Below are 20,636 nucleotides of genomic sequence, written 5' to 3' on the forward strand. Positions count from 1 at the left end.
TGCTTTGTTGCCTTGAAGTGGTTGTGCTGCTTCACAGTCTGAAGATCATAGTAAAGGATTTTGTTCCCCATTCTTTCAAAGCTTATTTCTTTGGAAAGGCAGGGAGCTGTTAATTAGCAGAAATATCAGCAAAAAAAAAAAAAAAGGCAGTTGTCAATAATTATGATTTCATTGCATGAAACAGTTTTATTTCATGAGAAGCACAGTGTCCAAATTGCTAAACATCCTTGCTGGCTATGAGATAAATCAATATCATGTGGCTCTCACAAATGCCACTAAATAATATACTCTACAGTCACAATATGGGCACTGTCAAGAGTGACTGCATCTAATTCTGTTGTGCTGCCTTAGCACCTGAACAAATATACTGGCAACTGATTGTTTTCCTGGTTCAAATGCTTTTCCATGCAAGGTTACTCAGTTTAAATGTTGCATCAAAAAACCCATGCCCCCTCTGACTTTAGGTAGTTCTTAGCAGACAGGGATCTTTTTCTATTTTATAGCAATTCCTAGCCACTGCACACTGGATATGTTACTGTTGGTTGTGAATAAATTCTGTTCTTTGTTTGGAAAGGTATAACATAACATCAGGTTATATACTGAGGAATTTATTGTAAAGATTCATGAGAAGCAGAAACAGCACTTCATATTAAATTATCTGTGGTGTAATCATGAATATCAACAGAAGTTCCACAGTCACTTTCAATGACAGTCATGCTGTAGAATGATGTGTAAGATACCTAAAGATACCCAAGTCTATGGGTATTTTTTGGTAGTTGCAAGTTATATGATGTATATTCTGTTATGTTTAGTGAATAAGATCTAGTTGGAATATAAAATGAGCCTTATGACAATGAGTTCTTTTCTTTCTGCAGGCTAAAAGGGGAAAACAAAAGGATAATATGAGGAAAACGAGATCACTTCTGGTACATGCAGGTCTTGCATTAGCTCCTGACACATTTCAAATAGTCCTTGACAGTGAAAATGAAGCTAAAGGTGAAGTATGTGCATGTGACTAAAAGTTTCTAACTTTGCTTTGCACATTCTTAAAGGCTGGACATTGCATCTGGTGGCAACATATAGGGAATATTACAATGCAGATGAAGTGATAGTTCTGCTGAATTCTGTGGCAGACTTCCTATTATTTTCATTAGGGATAAAAATGTTGTATGGTGATACTGGAAAAGGTGTTGATTTCCCCTCCAAATTCCTCTGAATCCCACTGTTGTGCTGTAGTGTGGTGTAAGTAGTTCTATTTTCACTAAGTACAATTCCTGAATGTTTTTCACTAAGGTCATTTTTAAGTGGTGTTTTCAGAAATTTCACGCCATAATACCCAGTGTTAATTACACAAGGTGTTCTTTCTATATTGTAATCGTTTTTCTCTTCTAAAATTTTGCCTTTGAGAGCTCTAGTTTTGCACAGAGATTTAGGTGAGAATTCATTATTTACTTTCTAAAACATGCAACACAAATGGATACATTCCTTATGCCCCACACAGAAAAACAAAATCAGTTTGTGATTATACAGCTTCTGGTTGAGGAAGAGTGGGCAGGGAACACACTTTCCAGATTGCTTAAACTATTTTGTACTATCATGGCAATAAATCAGGTGTGTGTATGTGACTAATTTTACTAACTTTGAGTAAAGCCAGTGTACTCCTCCAGCAGAGATTATGCTGGAGGAAGGGAATGCTACAGAAAGCTCTGTTGCTTCCAGAGCAGATGTGTGTGCTGTGGAACACCTGCTGTCTGTCCAGCCAGGTCACAAAGTTCACCTTTCATATCCCCATTTCAAACTCGATCAACTAATCACTTAGAAGCCAGAGTCATATTTACAGATCAACCATTCGACTCTGTGCAGTCCTTTTAAGAATGTGAAAACTATAGTGTTGGAAAACATTTTCATAGATTATTTAAAGTGATATAATTTATCATATTTGTGAAATGAAGAGAATTAAAATCGTGGACATCTCCTTGCTGTTAAATTTCAACTTGAAAACTGTACAATTACTTTTGAGATTCCTCTGAGAATAAATCTGAGCACACATTAGCCTTCCAGGCTGAATCTTTAAAATGAGTGAGATTATTACAACATTGAAGCTATTACAAGACTTCTTTTGACATAATATTTATATTATTTTGTTCTGAAAAATTTCAGTTGTTTCTTAGGCTGTCATCCAAGCAGTGAGTTTTTGCTTTTTCTATGACTTAAGTTGCCACAAGATTATACATGTGCATTGAAGGAGTAAGAAAATACATATGCAAATTTATTACATTAAATGTACATAGGACAGAGCATCAGATTTATATGGTTATTTTTTTCTTTTCAGTTGCATGAAAAAACTTTATATTTTCAGATTGAGTGTGTACTTTACACACATGGTTCACTTGCTCTTGAATGAACCTAACGAGAGGACTACATGTCCTGTCAGAAAAGTGGTCTATTTAAGATATTTGGGCACTAAACAAGCATAGATCAGTTTTGGATGGGACAACTGTATTTCAAGATACAGGAAAAAACCAAAATAGATGTTGGTAGAATACATGATGGTTGGTTTTATGTCGGTTGGTTGGTTTGGGGAAAGCTTGAAGGAATGAGAAAAGGGCTGGATTTTGAGTGTTTCAGCAAGGAATTTTGTGTCTAATTCCTTGCCATTCTTGTGGATTTAAAAATTTCTAATATATAAAAAACTACCATTAATTTTATTTCTTCACCAAGTTTTCTCAGGTAAAAGTAATAGTAAAATAAGCTACCTCTGTGCAAAAGCCCAACATCATACCAAAAGTGTGAAGAAAGTTGATGAACATTTGAAACACTTAAAAAATGGAAATTGCAGAGAAAGGTAATTGCTACAGACCAGAAGCATCTCTTTCATCTTTTGTAGAAGTCTTTAAGAGGAAAGGTTCTGTCTCTGAGGTTTTTAGTGGATGGTACCTTGTAAGAGGTTGAATATTTCAGCCTCTGGCAACATATTGAAGCATGTGTATAATTCTGTGTTCAGAAAGCTCTGTTATATTTCCATGCTATGCAGAATTTTTTTCTTTCCCTGTTTCTAATCTGCTCTCTCACATGCACACTTAAACTCACCTGTTGTATTGATATGAGCCCAACATACAGAGGGGTGTGTGGATTAAGGCTTGTACTTGATGAAGAATTGGTACTTGCAAGTGTCTTTTTAAGTCCTTGTACCTAAGAAGCACATCATGTACTACAAATTTTTTGGTAAAAAAAACTAAGTAGTTCATTCTGAGAGTCAGAGAGATTAATCTGTAGAAAAATGACAGGTTTCTTTTTTCTATTTATATATCATTTTGTCATTCTTTAGTTAAAAGGATGTGTCTACCTTATTTCTGCACTAAAAATTCCTGTGCTGAAATTTAAAGGCAGTTGTTTTTTAAAAGATTCTAAATCCAAACTAGTTTTCAAGACTTATTTTTAAATTCTCAACATTAGTTTTGAAATATTTAGTTTACTTTATGAGATAGAAAATGAGGGTTGTCACACGTGTTTTGAACTTTAGTAGAATTACCATCCAAGAGAAGAATTCTGTCTCTTATTAATGAAGAGATTATTTTTAATAGATAAAGTAATAGTGTTACCTTTGCTACTGACAAGAAGTCTTCCTTTTATTAATTTTTATTAGGTGTAATTTTTTTTCCTGATGGCCATCATTATTGACAAGATTATTTTTGTCAGTCCTGAACTGTGGAACCTAATCCTGCTTATTAACTAATTTTATTTATGCTTTTTCTTTGGTAGAATTATACTTTGGGCAGATTTGGCAAAAGTTGCATGTAAACAGGAAGTGTGGGATGTCTGTCGTGCAGCATGTAGATTTTGCCTCTTGTATGATGATATTTTGTTTAGAGAGGCAACAAAGCATAAACAAAGTAAGTGACAAATCATTTTCAATCTTGTAAGGAACTTTTTAATCGTTTATTTAAGTTACTAAAAGGAGACAGACAATATTATTTTATTTCTTCCCATTCCCAAAGTTCCCCGAGTTTCTTTTCTGGCACTGCATGTTGGCATACATGTTGAACTTCCAGATCTAGAAATCAGTCATTACTTTTTTTGTAGAAGCTGTACTCTGCTGTCAGAAGTGTTTCACCATTGCTGTGGAGAAGCACTTCTGTGAAATCCATCTGCCTGTCTAAAGAATGCAGGCAAATCCCCTCATGGTCATCTAGGTCCATATCATTCATGTCTGATGAGCTGAAGAAAAATGGGTTGTAAGCCACTTTGTATGAGGCTCACATGTTAACATTTTTACCCTTTAATCCCCTGTTAGTGAGTGGTTCCTCTGAGGTATCCAGCATTGTACCTTGTTCCTTGAGGGTCTGCTGGAAACATTAAGGGTTTTTAACTTGGGGCAAAGCACTTTCAAATCACTCTCTGCTTACTGGCTTTTAAAGTTGTCAGGGAATTTGTAAAACTCATATTTAAGAATAGATGAAATGGTTTTTCTTTCACTAGCCAAAGTTAATCGAACCTATTCCATATTTTTTCCAAAGTCCACGTAAAATAGCACATCAATTTGCTGGTTTTCTTTCACAAGTTTTGCATCTTCAGACTAGCCATGTTTAGTCTTTTATCTTCTTTCCAAACAAAATAAGGGAAAAATAAATACACTTACCAGAAACTGAAGGCAACCATGCACCAAAAGCATCATGAGTAGAAGCTGGTAGAATTACAAAATTTGTGTTTGTATTAAAACAATCTTAGTCCTTTCTCTTCATTATTAAACGAAATTCCTCTTTAATAATGTGTGCACTACCAGAAAGTCAACCCAGTCCGTGATTTAAATGTAAAAAGACTTTAGCCTCTGCATAATCCACTTCTATGCTCCACTTCCATTTATGCAATAAAATTGAACTAGAGGCCATGGAGTCTATTCATCTATTCACACTGAAATTTCAGTATGTATACTATGACTGGAGCAAGTTATTTTCTGCAAATATTGAAGATTATAAATAAATTGAAATGCAGCAAAATCACAGGTAAAAAATGCCTCAGCACTGCTTGAGAACAGGCTTTGAGTGCAATAAATGGCAATAATGTAAAAGTTCGTTACTTGAAATAATTAAAAATCTTTTCTTGCTAACTATTCCTTGTGAATTTAAGAATATGTAGGGATTTGTAATTAAAAAATGAAGACAATCATTTGCATGGAAATAATAATGGGTTTATTTATTTTTAGCACAGAAGAATAAAGCTAATGCAACTGTGATGATGGATGGTCGAGCTGGCAGCTCATCAAGAAAATCATTGCTGCCTGCTAAATCCTTTTCTTTTGAAGCAGATTTACTCAGAATCCTAGCAGAAATAAGATTTATTAATGCAGAGGTAAATAAATTACATAACTGTAATTCATATTTGTTTAGTTTTGTTTTATATACAAATCTTGAAGCACCAGAATTTTGAGTTTAGTTATTTTCTATCTCCATAGGAAGTAAAGGAAGAAGCGGTTTCATGAAGCAACCTTATCAAAATAATGTGTGAAAGTAACTGTAGCTATGGTTTTATTGCAAGTGCTGATAACATTTCTTTACAAGAGTTTTACTGTAAATTTTTGACATCTGACATTACATTTCTGGATCCATGAAGTTCCAGCATAATTGAAAAACTTACATATATAAATTATGGGTTTTTCTCCATGTAATTATTTAGTAAAATTAGCTGTAGACAATTTTAAGCTTATGAAGTACTGAGCATTGTATTTCATATACTTGTACATGCCTGTACAGTATTTGAAAAAACATTTTGTTTTTTTTTAATTTTTGAAGAGGTAACAGCACTAATAGGAAGAAATAATCTGTTTTTACAATGATAACCTGGGTAGACAATTTATTTCTCTGTGTCTTTTCAGGCAACTGTTCATTTATTGAGATTGCAGGGAGTCAAACTGAATGACCATGCTGTACCTCCAGCAGCTGCATACCAGTGTCGTCCAGGACACGTTTCATATCTTCCTGACAGTGATCCAGAATGGAAAACATACAGGTACTTTTTTGTAATACATATCAAGACCAAGGAACTCTTAACAGGTGATTATTATGAGACACTGCTGATAACTGCAAAAACTGTTTCTCCTCAGTAAAATTGTCACCAGATTCTTCATTTTGTGGGTAGTCATGGGAAACAGGAAAAAGATCTAAAAAATAGTTTGAGATATTTTTCTTAGGTTTCTTTTCATTCTGGAGTGTGGATTTTATTTTTCATTTAACATTTATTTCTCTGAAAACAGAAGCTGGTGTTCCAAGCTGAAAAATAATTGTTGTACATTGACACATAGATAAGTAAATTCTGTATTTAAAAATGTTTTCTTAAATCATAAAGCTCTTTTTGTCTTGCCTTATAGCTCCTATACATATAATGATTATATAGTACTGAATGCATACGATGAATTACTCCAGTTTGCAAATCTAGCATGCTCCATCCAATCAACTGAAATGAATTTGTTAGAGTAGAATATAGCAAGCACTGTTTTTTACTAGTCTGACATGATTATTTCTTGCAAAGGAGAAGAAGGAGGAGAGAGATTTCTGAAGATGATGCTTAGACTCTGCTGTTCACATTCATAGTGATACCAGCCTTACTGTTACAGGGGTCATGTCCTGAGAGATCGGGATGGCAGAGTTGTGTCCCTAGGTCTGTTCATGAAATCTGAAAATTAAGTAAAGTTTCTCGCACTGTCTGCTTGCAAATGTTCAGTAGAATGGGAAAAATTAGAAACAGATCAGAGCTAAGGGGCAAAGAAGAGGAGAACTCTGTTCCAAAATTTGCTACTAGCTATTTTTGAGTTTGTCTAATTAGATTAAAAACCCATAGGAAAAAAAGGACTTTGGTCTGGTACTGTGTCCTGTACCACGGCTGACATAGTAATACCCATTGTCAGTTTGTGCTTTTGACTTTAGGACTTTGGAACCATGGCAATTCTGTATGATCATTCAAGACTGTGTTTTTAGTATTTTTTTTCAAAGTAATAGTACATTTTGATAATCAAGAAAGAAAATAAATTTATTGAAAGAAAGTTATTGCACAGACTGTGAAGAAAATGTTATTCTATTTTAAAATATTACAGCATTTTAAAGCACCTGGAAATGTCTTTGAGTGCAACAACACATGCAGTTTTGAGTAAAAAAGACATGTCCTTAACTGTCAGATGGCATGCCTCACTCATATCTATGTTCAAGTAGAGCCTTGACATGGTTATTTGATTTCTAGCACTGATGGGTGGATTCACACACGCATTTAAAAAACCCAAACATGCGGATGAAACCTGAACCACAGACACTGTTTTTTTAGCTAATAGCATTTCAATTTCAGAGACTACTCATTTTATGTTGATACTACTTCCTTTTTGAACCATCTTCTCATTGAAGTAAAATGTAAGTCAGTGGATGAGAACTTAGTAAATGCAACTGAAAATTGATTAAATTTTTGTTCTTGTTGTTGGTTGTACTGCATATTTAATGTTGAAGCTTTTGAATAACAGCTTCTTTGTACTAATTTTATAGTTTATGGATAGACAGCTTATCTCAGTATGCTATGGAAAACTTCCAACGTGCAGCTGAAATAGGAGAAGAATTGAATGAAGCCTGGATTGTTCACAATGCTGTGGTGTATACCTTAAATTATAACAGACATGTGATTTCTTCAGGAAGACAGAGGGACATTATTGAGTATCTGCAGACTCTTCTTGGAGCCATCAAGACTGTCAGGCATGATGGGTAAATTGAGATGCTTGGATATGAACATACTCTTTTTTCTAAAACACAGAAAATATTATTGCAAATATCGAAAGTCACTTTGTGCTGTGAAATATTTATTGCTGGCTTTCATTGGCAGTGAAGGAGTCTTGGTATATATAGAGTAGCTCGGGAGATAAATTGTGAAAATTAGGTGTTAATCCTTTCTGTTTGTTCTTTGTTACTATACACTGTAAACCATGCTAACTTTAGAGCAATAAATATTACTTTCTCTTCAGTGTGGAATAGGAACATGTGCATGCAAAATAGCATTTTGTTAAGTTAGTCAGAAAATTGGGAAAATTCTCTGAGACTCTGAATTTGCACAACAGCTCAAAATGCATTTGCCTGCTGTCAGTTCTCTGATCTTGAATTATTTTGTAAAGATAGTTCATTGCAAATAGTTCTAACCAGTGCAAGCAGATTACTACTGGTTTTGAAATATGAGAAAATAGAAGAGAAAGGAAATAAAGGGAATGTGCTCATTAGTAGACAATGAAAATGGGAACATGGATTCCACAGTGGTTTAGAGAAATCCTGTTCTGCAGTAAATGCAATGGGAGAATGATCAACCATGATGGAGTAGATACTCTAGTCAAAATCTGACTATAGGACAAATTCCTAGATATTTTGGAACTTCCTTGGAAGTGACCTCACCACTAGGTAGAGTAATGACCAGCAGCAAAGAAGTCTCTTTTAACAGTACTGGGGAATAAAATTAAAATTTCTGTTTGTGCAGAGTTGAAGACTGGTAATACCTGCTTATTTATTTTGATACTTACATCAATATATACTAGCAATAATCTCTTAGATATACTTAGGTTTGTGTTTTCTGAAAAAAAAGCCCCAAAACACCAAAACTCAAAAACCCCAAAATTGTCAGCTTGGCAGTGGGTTGGCATGATAACCACAAAAAATGTGAAGGGCTTGGTTTAGGATACTTTTTTAGAAAATAGTTGTTCTTTTCATATGAGAAAAATGGATGTTAACTGAAAATTGATTCTGGGTTTTGTAGTTTTAATCATTAAACTGCTTTACCAACAGGCAGATTTTTTTGGTAATATCCATAATTTTGCTTTCTATGGAAAAACTAGATTTTTCAAATAATGCTTACTTCTTGAAATCAATAACTTTATTCCTGCCTTTTTATTTTGATCTGATGCAGTATGCACTTCTGGTTTTTGTTTTCTTCTACAGAAGTACTGAAATTTTACTGATGTTATGTAATGCTTTGGCTCGAGCCCTAATTATTTCTTGGATTCCAAAGCCAAAACCTGCTGAGAAGATAGAAGATACACCAGTAGAGAGTAGCAGAAAAGCTGCAGCAAAGAAACAGGAAAAAGAAAATATCATCCAGTCTTTTTCAGTAGATCCTAGTGGACTTCCTGACATCAAAGCTGCCTTAGAGGTGCAAACCCCTGATTTTTTGTAGTCCCTTTCATTCTGCTGTCATATATTGCAGCATAATGAATTCCTATAAATTCAAGAGTAGAAGTTTGTTTCTTTTTAAAGCTACCTTCTTTTACAGTTTCTGTCACCACAAATCCTTCCCAAATGCACACTGGAGCTCCTTACCAACTTGGGGCTGAGGACCGTAACTTCTGTTGGCCTTGGGTTGGCTTGAAGCAGCTGTTGTTCGGCTTAGAGATGCATGCGCAATAATCTAAAAATAACCAATGGATAGCATGTTCCACAAAAGAAACATACAAGAAACTTTCCGCATTCTCCTGCATTTCACTTTTTGTTTTTTCTCTTCTTGGTGTTTAGATTTGTGAATTTGCCCTAAATGCAATGACTAAGACCATACCTAATGAAAAAGTCTCTATTGCTGCGCATCAACAGATCATTGCTACCTGGGTGAAAGCCAAGCAGTTAAACCAGCAGCAGATCAGACATCAGCTTGGGACTCGGGGGGAGGTATGATTGTTGAAATAATGTTGAAACTTTACAAAGAGAAGTTAAATTCATAAATTGATTTAATAATGACTGAAATTATCAAGGTACATTTTCTTCTGTATATTTGAACGTAATGTAAAAATAAATTTTGTCTGCAGCTCCTTACAGAACACAGCAAATTTTTGACATTCAGTATAGCAGTGAGTCTACATTTCTTAACTCTTCCTTATGATGTTAGCTGCCATGGTGATGTTTGTCATATGATGACTGTTGAGCAAAACTGATTTTGAATTCACAAATGTAAAATAATAAAATGGCTGCATTAAAAGTGTTAAGAAAAATCAGCTATATTAATGTCAACATTTACTATGGCCTCTTTATATATATACATTATAGACCTAGTAAGCTGGAAAGAAATATTTAATTCTTATATTTTTATCTTATAGTGTCTTTAAAACTGGAAACTCTCAGTGGCATATGAAATTTGCCTTCATTGTATTGTTGATGTGGGCTTTTAGTGTTGAAACTAGTAGCTCAGAGTTCACAGTGTTAATTAAAAATATATAAATACAAAAAAACCAAGGATTTTAAGGACACAGTACAGAGCAGGAATTGCTTAGAGCAAACTGAGGTTTTCAAAATTATTATTATTATTATTATTATTATTATTATTATTATTATTATTATTATTATTATTATTATTATTATTATTATTATTATTATTATTGTTTTATTTATTTATTTATTATTATCTCAGTTAATGTCCTTAATATTATTAACTTGCAAAAATGTGAATTTTTTATTTCTGCTTAGAATAATGATGAAGTGCAAAATCTTCAGGCGAGAATTCTTGTTGGTCTGGAAATGTATTCATGTAATGGCTTGGGTCTCATGGATTTCACTCTTCCTAGCTTATCTCAGGTATTTAGGGTTTATTTTATAAGCTCTTGAGTTTTAAGAAATTGTGTACCATGAATTTGATTTCAAATTCAATTTTAAATAGAGTTTAAATTATTTTTGAATCTTCTATTGTACCATTATTGTCTTTAACCAAGAGATTAAATATTTATGGCAGGAAGGAGATTTTTGTGACAGAATAATTTTATTTATCCAAAGATCAGATACCATTAGAATATAAATATTCAGTTTTTGCTTATGTTGCTCTGGCAGATTGTTTCCATCAGATGAGCATAAGGGGTTCAGATGAATTCTGTACAGAACCTTACTTCTAACCTTTCATTTTTCTTCTGGAGAAAACTTGATAGAAGCTTACAGTTGTTTAGTTTAGAAAAGCCCTCCGAGATGACGGAGTCCAGCTGTTCCCCCAGAACTGCCAAGGTCTCCAGGTGCCACATCCACACAACATTTTAATTCACCCAGGGATGAGGACTCCCTTTCAGTGAAGGAATTTTCCCAGTATCCAACCTGAACCTCCCCTGGTGTGACTTGAGGCTGTTTCTTCTTGTCCTGTCGCTTGTCACCTGGGAGAAGACACTGACCCCTCCCTGACTCCAGCCTCTCCAGGTGGTTATAGGGACATTTGGCTTTGTATTGGAAGCATTCAACATTTCAACAGAAAACTTCACAGCAGAGTGAATTTTCTTTTGACAGTTGCAAGGTAGAACACAGCTACACTTGGTTACTACTGATTGACTGTGTAAAATAAAACTAGCAGGTTGGCAGGACAGCAACAAACTATTACTGACAACTAGGAACTAGGTCCTTATGAATAAATAAGTATCTAATTCTAGTTGGTGTACAGATTTATGTCAAATATTATGAATTAACTTTAGCTATCACTTCACTGGCGTAGTTTTGTATAGCAGTGTTGTAGTATCTTCTTTTGGAGCAATTCATTAACAATTACCACTGTCCTAAAAAGGTGGACCTTTGTCATGTACAAAAGAAATGAAATGAAAACATTTAGATGCTATAATGAAACTACATGTGAAACGATCTGTAACTATATCTATAGGTATGTATGTATGTTTAGGTTGGAGAAGACCTCTAAGATTATGGAGCCCAAGCTCTCCTGAGCTGCTGCATATATAACAGCATACAGAGCAACTACTTATTACAATTACTGGTTGTTGCAAAACTGCTCCTGTGTCCCATTCTTACTTTCATCTTAACTGAAATGGGCTCCGAGTTTTGAAAGTCTTATTCCTCTGGTTTTTGAAAGGTGACTGAGGACATAGGACAAGTCCTGGCAGACACTTCTGGCCAGAAGGCATGCACGATTATACCTGGATTTGCACACACTGTTAATACTTACTGCACAGTGAATGAGGCCTCTCTATTGTATATTTTGATTGTACTTGTAGCTCTTTCATTTTCTAGATGGCTTTATCATATACTTGTTCCATGCCCAGGTGAGTTGTAAAAAAAAGCATATAAAAACCTTCAATTTTAACCTTTCTTTTTTTAATCCCAGTTACTGGATTTGGCTTTAGAATGCAGTTGGTCAGATTCCTTAGTGGAATTGCAGACACTGACACGACTTATGTATTTTGCGTATGTATCACAAGACTATGAAAGAGTGATGACTTGTTCCAAAAGGATCTTGGAATCAGATGAGAATTTTGTCCTCAATAGAAATATTAAGAAATATGGCATGTAAGTACATAGAATTTCCTGTGATATGGTAATGTACTTGAACGAAGTTTTGAAGAAAGTAAAGAGGGTAAATATGTCTGGTCACAAACAAAAATGGAAGAATCTTTTTTCCAAAAAAATTGTGCTGCTGCATATGAAAATGAAAGTAAAAGGCAGTGGGAGATGCAGATTGTGGCTCTGGACCTCATTCAGATAGACGAAGCTTGCTATCCAAGGGAGTCAGAAGCTTGTAGATTTCTGTGTTTGGGTGTCTTCTGGGAGCCCTGCTGCTCTGGAATGATCTCTGGGAATCATAGTATTTTGACTCTTTTATAATCTCTAGGCAGAAAATAGCTGATTCTACTTCTTTTGATGAAGCAAATTGCTTTCAGTGCTCATCTGGCTCTAATACACTGAAGGGCTATGTAGTTCATGGACCAGGTTGAAGCTGAGGGTGATGAAAGATATGAGCAGTTCTGTATTCCAGGCTCTGCTGTCAGGTGGTCTGACAGTGCTAAATTGCCATCTATGCATGTGGGTACAATGGGAATGTAACTAATTCCTCTAAAACCCCAGTCTCTTACTTAACTGATATTTTGAACCTTGGCTTAAAAAAAAAAAAAAAAAAAGGCACATATAAATGGATCTATTGGTGGAGCCCTTTATTATAAAGAAGGTGATACTCTTTGAGCCCTCTTCAATTATTTTGAAAAATAATTTCCTCCAAAAGCAGAATTTAATTTTATCTAAGGACGAAAGAATCAACTCCCATTTAATAGCAGTTTTCTGAATGTAGGAAGTCAAACTAATGAAGGATAAAATGTTTGATTGTGCAGTCATGTATTGCCAATGCTATTTCCAGAGAGCAGAGCAGAGCAGTCTTTCCATGGTAAAACGCACAGGTGTGGTCAAGGCAGTTAAAGGCGGAATTTACCCGGTTAGCTCCTGCTGTGGGCACAGTTGTGGTCAAGGCGGAATTTAACCGGTTAGCTCCTGCTGTGGGCACAGTTGTGGTTAAGGCGGAGTTTACCCGGTTAGCTCCTGCTGTGGGCACAGTTGTGGTTAAGGCGGAATTTAACCGGTTAGCTCCTGCTGTGGGCACAGGTGTGGTCAAGGCGGCTAAAGGCGGAATTTAACCGGTTAGCTCCTGCTGTGGGCACAGTTGTGGTTAAGGCGGAATTTAACCGGTTAGCTCCTGCTGTGGGCACAGGTGTGGTCAAGGCGGAATTTACCCGGTTAGCTCCTGCTGTGGGCACAGTTGTGGTTAAGGCGGAATTTAACCGGTTAGCTCCTGCTGTGGGCACAGTTGTGGTCAAGGCGGAATTTAACCGGTTAGCTCCTGCTGTGGGCACAGTTGTGGTTAAGGCGGAATTTAACCGGTTAGCTCCTGCTGTGGGCACAGGTGTGGTCAAGGCGGCTAAAGGCGGAATTTAACCGGTTAGCTCCTGCTGTGGGCACAGTTGTGGTTAAGGCGGAATTTACCCGGTTAGCTCCTGCTGTGGGCACAGTTGTGGTTAAGGCGGAATTAACCTTTTAGCTCCTGCTGTGGGCACAGGTAAGTGGTCAAGGCGCTAAGGCGATTTAACCGGTTAGTCTTGCTGTAAGCACAGTCGTGGTCAAGGCGCTAAAGGCGGATTTAACCGGTTAGCTCCTGCTGGGGCACAGTCGTGGTCAAGGCGGCTAAAGGCGGATTTAACCGGTTAGCTCCTGCTGTGGGCACAGTTGTGGTTAAGGCGGAATTTACCCGGTTAGCTCCTGCTGTGGGCACAGTTGTGGTCAAGGCGGTCAAAGGCGGAATTTAACCGGTTACCTCCTGCTGTGGGCACAGTTGTGGTTAAGGCGGAATTTAACCGGTTAGCTCCTGCTGTGGGCACAGTTGTGGTTAAGGCGGAATTTACCCGGTCAGCTCCTGCTGGGCGCACGGGCGCCCTCTCGTGGACACGGCCGCGGCCGCCCCGCTCTCCCGGGGCGAGCTCCGCGCTGCTGCGGGGGCGGCGCTCGGTGACAGAGACACTGAAAACTCCTGCAAATGGTATTTATTCTTTTCTTACTAGGTTGCTATTAATCAATGGTATTAACCAATGGTACCAATTTATTTCTGTATTAATTTTTAACTGATTTACTCTGGAACTGAAATCTATATTGTTTTCTTCTACGTGTAGTGGGATGGGATCCATATCAATTTCTCCAGAGCCCTGAGCATACTTTACTAGACACAAGCATGACAAATCTGAAAATAAAGTATCAAAAATTGTCTAATTTTCCTGATTTCTGGTTTTAATTGCTTGGTGTATAAGTTTGACTTAGACCTAATATTTTTTTGATGTACCATAGTGAAAAATAGGGAGAAAATGACAAATCTATGTTCTTTCCTTGCTGAATATAGATAATAGTTTTTTAAAATATGATTTCGCAATTATTTTCTGTAGAGGTGTAAAAAGATATTTTCGTCTACTTTTTTACAAAATATTCAGTTTTGGAAATGTTTTCTAATTTTAAAATAAAACTCAATAAAAGGATCTGTAACTTTGTAAGCAAGGGACATCTATATAGAAGCAGCTTGAATACGTCATTAATAGGCATTGCTATGATCTTAGCCTGTAAGACTTAGCGCTTCTTGAAATGTTTGCCTTTATGCAGGCTTGGCAACAGCGTGAGACAAGAAATGTTAAGCATTGCAGCCTGTATAAAAGGAAAGAGCATAATGGAGAACTTGTCTGGAAGAAAACATCTGCGTGTAGCAGCATCGCAAACCTTTGTTCAGAGTGCCAGGTGTGTTTTCTGTTGAGAGAAAACTAACAAAACAAATCTTAAAATTTAGTTACAGTTTTGGGGATCATCATATTTTCTCCCAAGACAGATAAAAATCAACATAATTGCGAATTGGAATCTTTAACAAAGGATTTGACAGATTTTTGCCCTTCAGTAAATTTATCAACTGCTTTCCACATAGCTGACTTTATAGTGTCAGAGAATCACACCATCTTCAGAAGGGATCTAGTTCAGAGTCCTGCTCAAAGCAGGGCCAGTCCAGGCCTTTATCCAGTCTGACTGTGAAAACCTCAAGGAATGGAGACATGCACCTTCTGTGAGTAACCTGCTCCACTGCATGGTTGTACCCATGGGGGACATTTCTGAACCTTTCTCGTTTTAACTTATGTTCTTGCTTGTCCTGCCATTCACTGGGAAGAGCCTGACTGTTGCTTCTCAATAACTTTATTGAGGTTATTGAGGTTATTAGGTTATAGGGGTATGCTTCCCCTTTAGGGCTCCCAAAGCCACCTCTTGAGCTAACCCTCTTCTCAAGGCAAGTGCAGTCCAGTCCTTAGATCATCTCAGTGGCCCTTCACTCAGCTCCTTGTGGTTTCTCTGTGTCTGGCAAGTATTGGGTGGCCTAAAACTGGATATAGCAGTCTAAATGTGATCTAAAGAGTGCTGTCTAGAGGGTGATCATATTGACTTTTTTTAAAAACAGTAACACTATTCAGTTGGTGATTGCATTACATCAATCTGTAATTTTTCACTGAAATGCCAAGCCTCATTCTCACTCAGATGAGTAGTGTGTCACAATATGGAGGATTATTAACTTTTATTAATTCACAGCATCATTTGCAGAAATATGCTCAAAGCAATTTGGATGCAGCTAGTGGCATTTGGGCCATATACTTGTGTTACAGTGGTACTATACTAAGCAAAATCCATAGTACAGTAATAATTATTATGTTTTATTTTTTAATGGTTTTTTGGAATGAGAAATTAACGTTCTAGGAAGCCAAATAAAGTGCATTATTTCAATGAGAACATCTTGAGAAGGTTTCTGCTATTGTTTAAATGAGTGCTCCTGAGCTAAGATTATGCAGAAATACAGTAAAATGGATTATTATCATTAATATGCTACATATTTATTCCTAGTTCTGCTGAGTGTGTGAAATTGTTTGGTATATAAAAATGGAAAATAGCTTTCCTATGAAGCTCTTATGCTAAGTCCTCATTGCTGAGGTGATCCATAGATCAGCTAAACCCAAATGTTCCTAAAAGTAAAATTCTTTATTATAGCTAAAGTGTGGCTGTTTTTCCTTATAAAGTTCTATTTCCCTTTCTTCAGGCACGCAGGTGAAGCTGGAAATTATTCCCTTGTAATGTTTGCAGCTGCACACTTTTGGAATGCATGTTTACCTTTGCTAGGCTCACCACATGACAGAGAACAGTTTAAAGGACCTACCAAAATAATTCTTAAGAGTATAATTAAAGCAGAATCTAAAAACAAACAGGTGAGAATTTCGAATAGGTATTGCTTGTTTTTAGTGATTGGTGCTGATGGTAAAGAAACTTCAAGATATTTTCCTAAAAGGCAAAAGTGGTTTATTTGTCATAAACACATTTCTGGTTTCTTACCCGCAGTCGCATACTCTTGTATTTGATTTGGTGATTCTTTTGGTTTTGGGCAATTGTCAAACTCTCAACAGTTTTCTGCAAAGTAATTTGCTGTCTGATTTTCACTGTACTGTTTCATTTCATTAAGCTTACAAAAAATAATTTTTAGAAAATATTCAAAATCCAGGAAAAAAAAAAGCCACTTCTGGCAAGTATGATAATAGATTTGGAAAATATGATAATAAATCCTAAAACACTAACTCAGGAAAAAAAGTTACTGTCTGAGTTAAGGTTTCTCCCACCTGCGAACTCAAATTTCTTCTACCTGCAAAAGGAAAGTTTTACTTTTCATATCTTCAGGTTTTTAACAGACTGTTTAGGACTTTGGCAGTAGGAAGGAGTCAAAATTTAGACTGTGCTGGGAATTTATGATAAAATTAAATACTTATTGATGATGAACAGCATGTGTATTCCAAAGAAGTTATCCTCTCGAAACACTGTGCAAGTGATGTGTGTCATATAACACATCTCACCAGGTGGAACTTCTTCTGCATACTGAAACTTGCATGTGCATTTACAACTTTTCTTGCTTTAAAACTCCATGGAGCTTATCCATTTCTCTTTCTAGATTTGATTTACATGTCAGTGGAGCTGCTGTATATTTCCATAGGCACAATTATTGATGACTTTTGCATCCAAGCTTAGTGGTACAAATATGAGTCTGCATCTTAGCTCATCAAGCAGGATAATACAAGAACAGAAACCTTTAATTGCTTTCTTGTCAAGCTGTGTATAAATCACAAATAATTAGTAATGATGACTGGCCTGATTATTCTGGGTGTGTAGGAACTGATGAGTACAATGTGTACTTTAAAAGCACAGTGATAATTTTGAGTTTAATGGAACTTTGACAGTGTGTAGATACATAATGGTAATTGCCCATAGAGACAGTCCTGAAGTTTGTTATTTGTAGAGATACATTTAAAACCAGTAAAAAGGAATACTTCATTATGTGTATATAGTTATCTCTCCACCGCAGCATAATTTCAGAGTGAATCCTTAAAAGGTAGTATTAAAAAGTAATTATATGTAGATAATGAAAATTTACAGTTATAGGTAGCATAGCTTGTGGCTTTCATCTGGTCAAGAAACTTTAAGTTACAGGTAACTATTAGGAAGATACTATTCATATCAATGATATGGACTGGTTCACAGACAAAACAAAAGTTCAGTAATACTTACTGGTATATGTTAACTGAAAGATAGAGGGGTTTCTGTGGTTTTTTTTTTTGTGTTTTGATGTTTTTTGTTTTTTGGTTTTTTTTTAAGGGAAAGAAAGATACATGTCCTTTGCATCAGTGGATTACAAAGGATTTTCAAAATATTGGGTTATCAGTTGGATGCTTTCTCCCAGGCATGTTCTTCCTTTTGTTGATCTGGTAATAAAAGAAAACCCAGTATTTTATAATCATTATTCTAATTCTGCAGTATATTAATAAATAATTTGAATATACTTCAAAGGTGCTGAGGAAGATCTGGCATTAAGAACCTCCTTATATGGTCTATTATTCCACATCTATGCTGATAAAGCTGATTGGGAGACAGCCCTAAAACTCCTGGATGAAGCTATCCAAGTTTTGCCTCAGACAAGACACAAACTGTAAGCTAGTTGACTTATTTTTATTAAAATAAGCATTTTGGTTCTTAAGAAGTATAAAACTTTTGAGTATTTTTCATTTTATATGCATTGGGAAAGTATTATGATTACTTTTAAGCAGTCTGTCTTTGCAACACAAAACATTCTTGTGTCTTTTCCATGAAAAAGACACACATAGACAGTGCTTTCTATCATTACTCTGCTAATACTTGTAAATTTAATACTTGTAAATTTGATTTTTAAAAAACTTATATAAAAGTAGTATCTTACTTCCCAAGCAAATAGATGCATGAAATGTGGCTATATAGCAGAAGTTTTAGTTTTCCTAACTGCAAACCCTTCTTCATTAAATGGAAACAAAATTATCTAGGATACTGCTTATATAATCTTGTCTGAGTTGTTTTCATGCTCTTTTATGCCAGTTTATAAACTTTGCATCTTTGTACTGCTACAGATAGGAGCTAGTATGTGTGTCTTACTCACAAAGTAACTTTACAGGTACAGATGCAAGCAATTTGTAATTTGTTTGATCTTTTTTCTAGCCTGATTTTCAAACTTATGGCTACAGTGAGGGCAGGATCAGGATGCTATTTTACGATGGCCATTCAGAAAGCCAGTCAAGAAAGTGAAGATTACTTGTCGCATATGTGGCGACACTTGGTGACGGTCTCCAGAAACATTGTTGGACAGTTAAGCTGTTTTCAAAATGCGATCATTGCCTTGCAGGTTTGTCGGTTCTTACTGTTTGTTCCCATGCTGATAGTGTGATGTTTCTCAAGTGATTCATAGGACTGCAAGTTCCTGAATGGGTAGGGAGGCCGTATACTTGACAATTGCTTTTTATAACTTTGAGATTACTCTTCAGTAGGAAAACTCTCTGTGGTTGAATGTTTGTATCAAGTAAAATTTTCATTGAGTTCTTCCAAAGAAAAATGCCTAAGAGTAGTAAGTAGTTTTAATAAAGTGAAGATTTAACTGGTGGTGGAGTTTCCTGTTGCATTCTGTTTATCATAATTCTGATGCCAATAAAACTGCTTGATGTCAAATTATTATTTTTTGCTTTTGTTAAGACTACATGAAACTTTAGAATATAATTTTGATGGTTTACATAAACAAATACAAATTAACTCCTCCTTTATTACTTTTATAGAAACAAGAAGATGAATGGCAGAGAGTTGATTACCTGATGGAATTTGCTGAATGCTTATATTGTAATCAGTTTCCCCTCAATGACGCTATTAAACCTCTGCAGTGGGCAATAGATCTTCTGCTTTGTATGAAATTCCCTATGCAATCCTCACAAGAGGAAGGTATGTAATGGGTGTTTCCTCTTCAGAGCAATTTCTCAGCAGGAAACACAAGTGAGATTTTAAATTTGCAGCTTAGTTATCAAAAGGAATGGCACAAGCTTGCTTGTATTTTCTTGTGCACCTACTGTCATTTATTCAATGCAAGTTCAGTTTATTTGTGAATTCTGTGTTATGCTATGGAGAATTACCCTCAGTCTTTTGATATAGTAAGATACTGCACTGCTCTGACACAGGGATTCCTGAGATGTGAGGTGCTACCAGAAAGCAGTGTTGGACAGTTTGCTTCAAGTGAGTTCTCATGGAGGGACAGATGAAACTCAAGGAAATAGTTTCTATGGCAAGATTTGGGTGTCTAAGTCCATTACCCTTTCCTTGGCTGTATCTTAGCATTAATTTTTCAAAAATGACTTCCAAAGAGATGTATGGCTTCAACTACTTTGTAACTGTAAGAATTCCTTGCTCCTTTCACACAAATATCCACTTTTACTGGTATGACCGTAGTGACCTATTCTGATAGGATAGAATTCTGATATTCATTTGGGGAAAAAAGTCTCTGATTTCTGGAACCATACTGTCCAGTGTGGCATTAATGAACATCTGCTCTGCTGGGTTTTCTTGTGTGGATGGATGACATGGATCAGACGAGTACCTCTGGTATTTTCATTGAGAAAGATAAATATGCAGTGTCTCTATCACACAGTTGATTGGTAACAGTTACAACCTTCTCTTCATACTTTTCTGTTAGTGGTTTTGTTAGTTTTTTGGTTTTTTTTACAGTCCTATGGCGATTTAAGTTTTTATAGAATTCCCAGAATCACTGGGTTGGAAGAGACCTTCAGGATCAACGAGTCCAACCCAGCCCCAGCCCCTCAACTGAACCCTGGCCCCCAGTGCACATCCAGGCTTTGTTAAACACACCCAGGGATGGGGACTCCTCTCCCTCCCTGGGGAGAACATTCCAGAACTTTATCCCCCTTCCAACAGATCAACACGCGATCCCAGCCTAGTGTTGTCTGTGAACTTAGTGATGAAAGACTCGATCCCTTCATC

At 36.1% G+C, this 20,636-nt stretch overlaps 1 protein-coding gene across 1 annotated transcript in view; it reads left to right on the top strand.

Annotated features, from left to right (window-relative positions):
* Positions 1–20,636, top strand: part of CFAP46 (cilia and flagella associated protein 46) — a 70,167-nt gene that overhangs the window by 14,932 nt on the left and 34,599 nt on the right. Inside the window, exons 13-28 of the mRNA XM_064716873.1 lie at positions 876–996; positions 2,722–2,845; positions 3,763–3,893; positions 5,204–5,349; positions 5,873–6,006; positions 7,524–7,736; positions 8,952–9,162; positions 9,522–9,671; positions 10,464–10,571; positions 12,085–12,266; positions 14,886–15,017; positions 16,351–16,516; positions 17,949–18,033; positions 18,141–18,279; positions 18,819–19,002; positions 19,427–19,586. Of these exons, the coding sequence (XP_064572943.1) occupies positions 876–996; positions 2,722–2,845; positions 3,763–3,893; positions 5,204–5,349; positions 5,873–6,006; positions 7,524–7,736; positions 8,952–9,162; positions 9,522–9,671; positions 10,464–10,571; positions 12,085–12,266; positions 14,886–15,017; positions 16,351–16,516; positions 17,949–18,033; positions 18,141–18,279; positions 18,819–19,002; positions 19,427–19,586 (2,386 nt within the window). The remainder of the gene's footprint in view (positions 1–875; positions 997–2,721; positions 2,846–3,762; positions 3,894–5,203; positions 5,350–5,872; positions 6,007–7,523; positions 7,737–8,951; positions 9,163–9,521; positions 9,672–10,463; positions 10,572–12,084; positions 12,267–14,885; positions 15,018–16,350; positions 16,517–17,948; positions 18,034–18,140; positions 18,280–18,818; positions 19,003–19,426; positions 19,587–20,636) is intronic.

This window comes from Zonotrichia leucophrys, chromosome 6 (assembly GCF_028769735.1).
Source record: "Zonotrichia leucophrys gambelii isolate GWCS_2022_RI chromosome 6, RI_Zleu_2.0, whole genome shotgun sequence".
NCBI lineage: Eukaryota > Metazoa > Chordata > Aves > Passeriformes > Passerellidae > Zonotrichia > Zonotrichia leucophrys.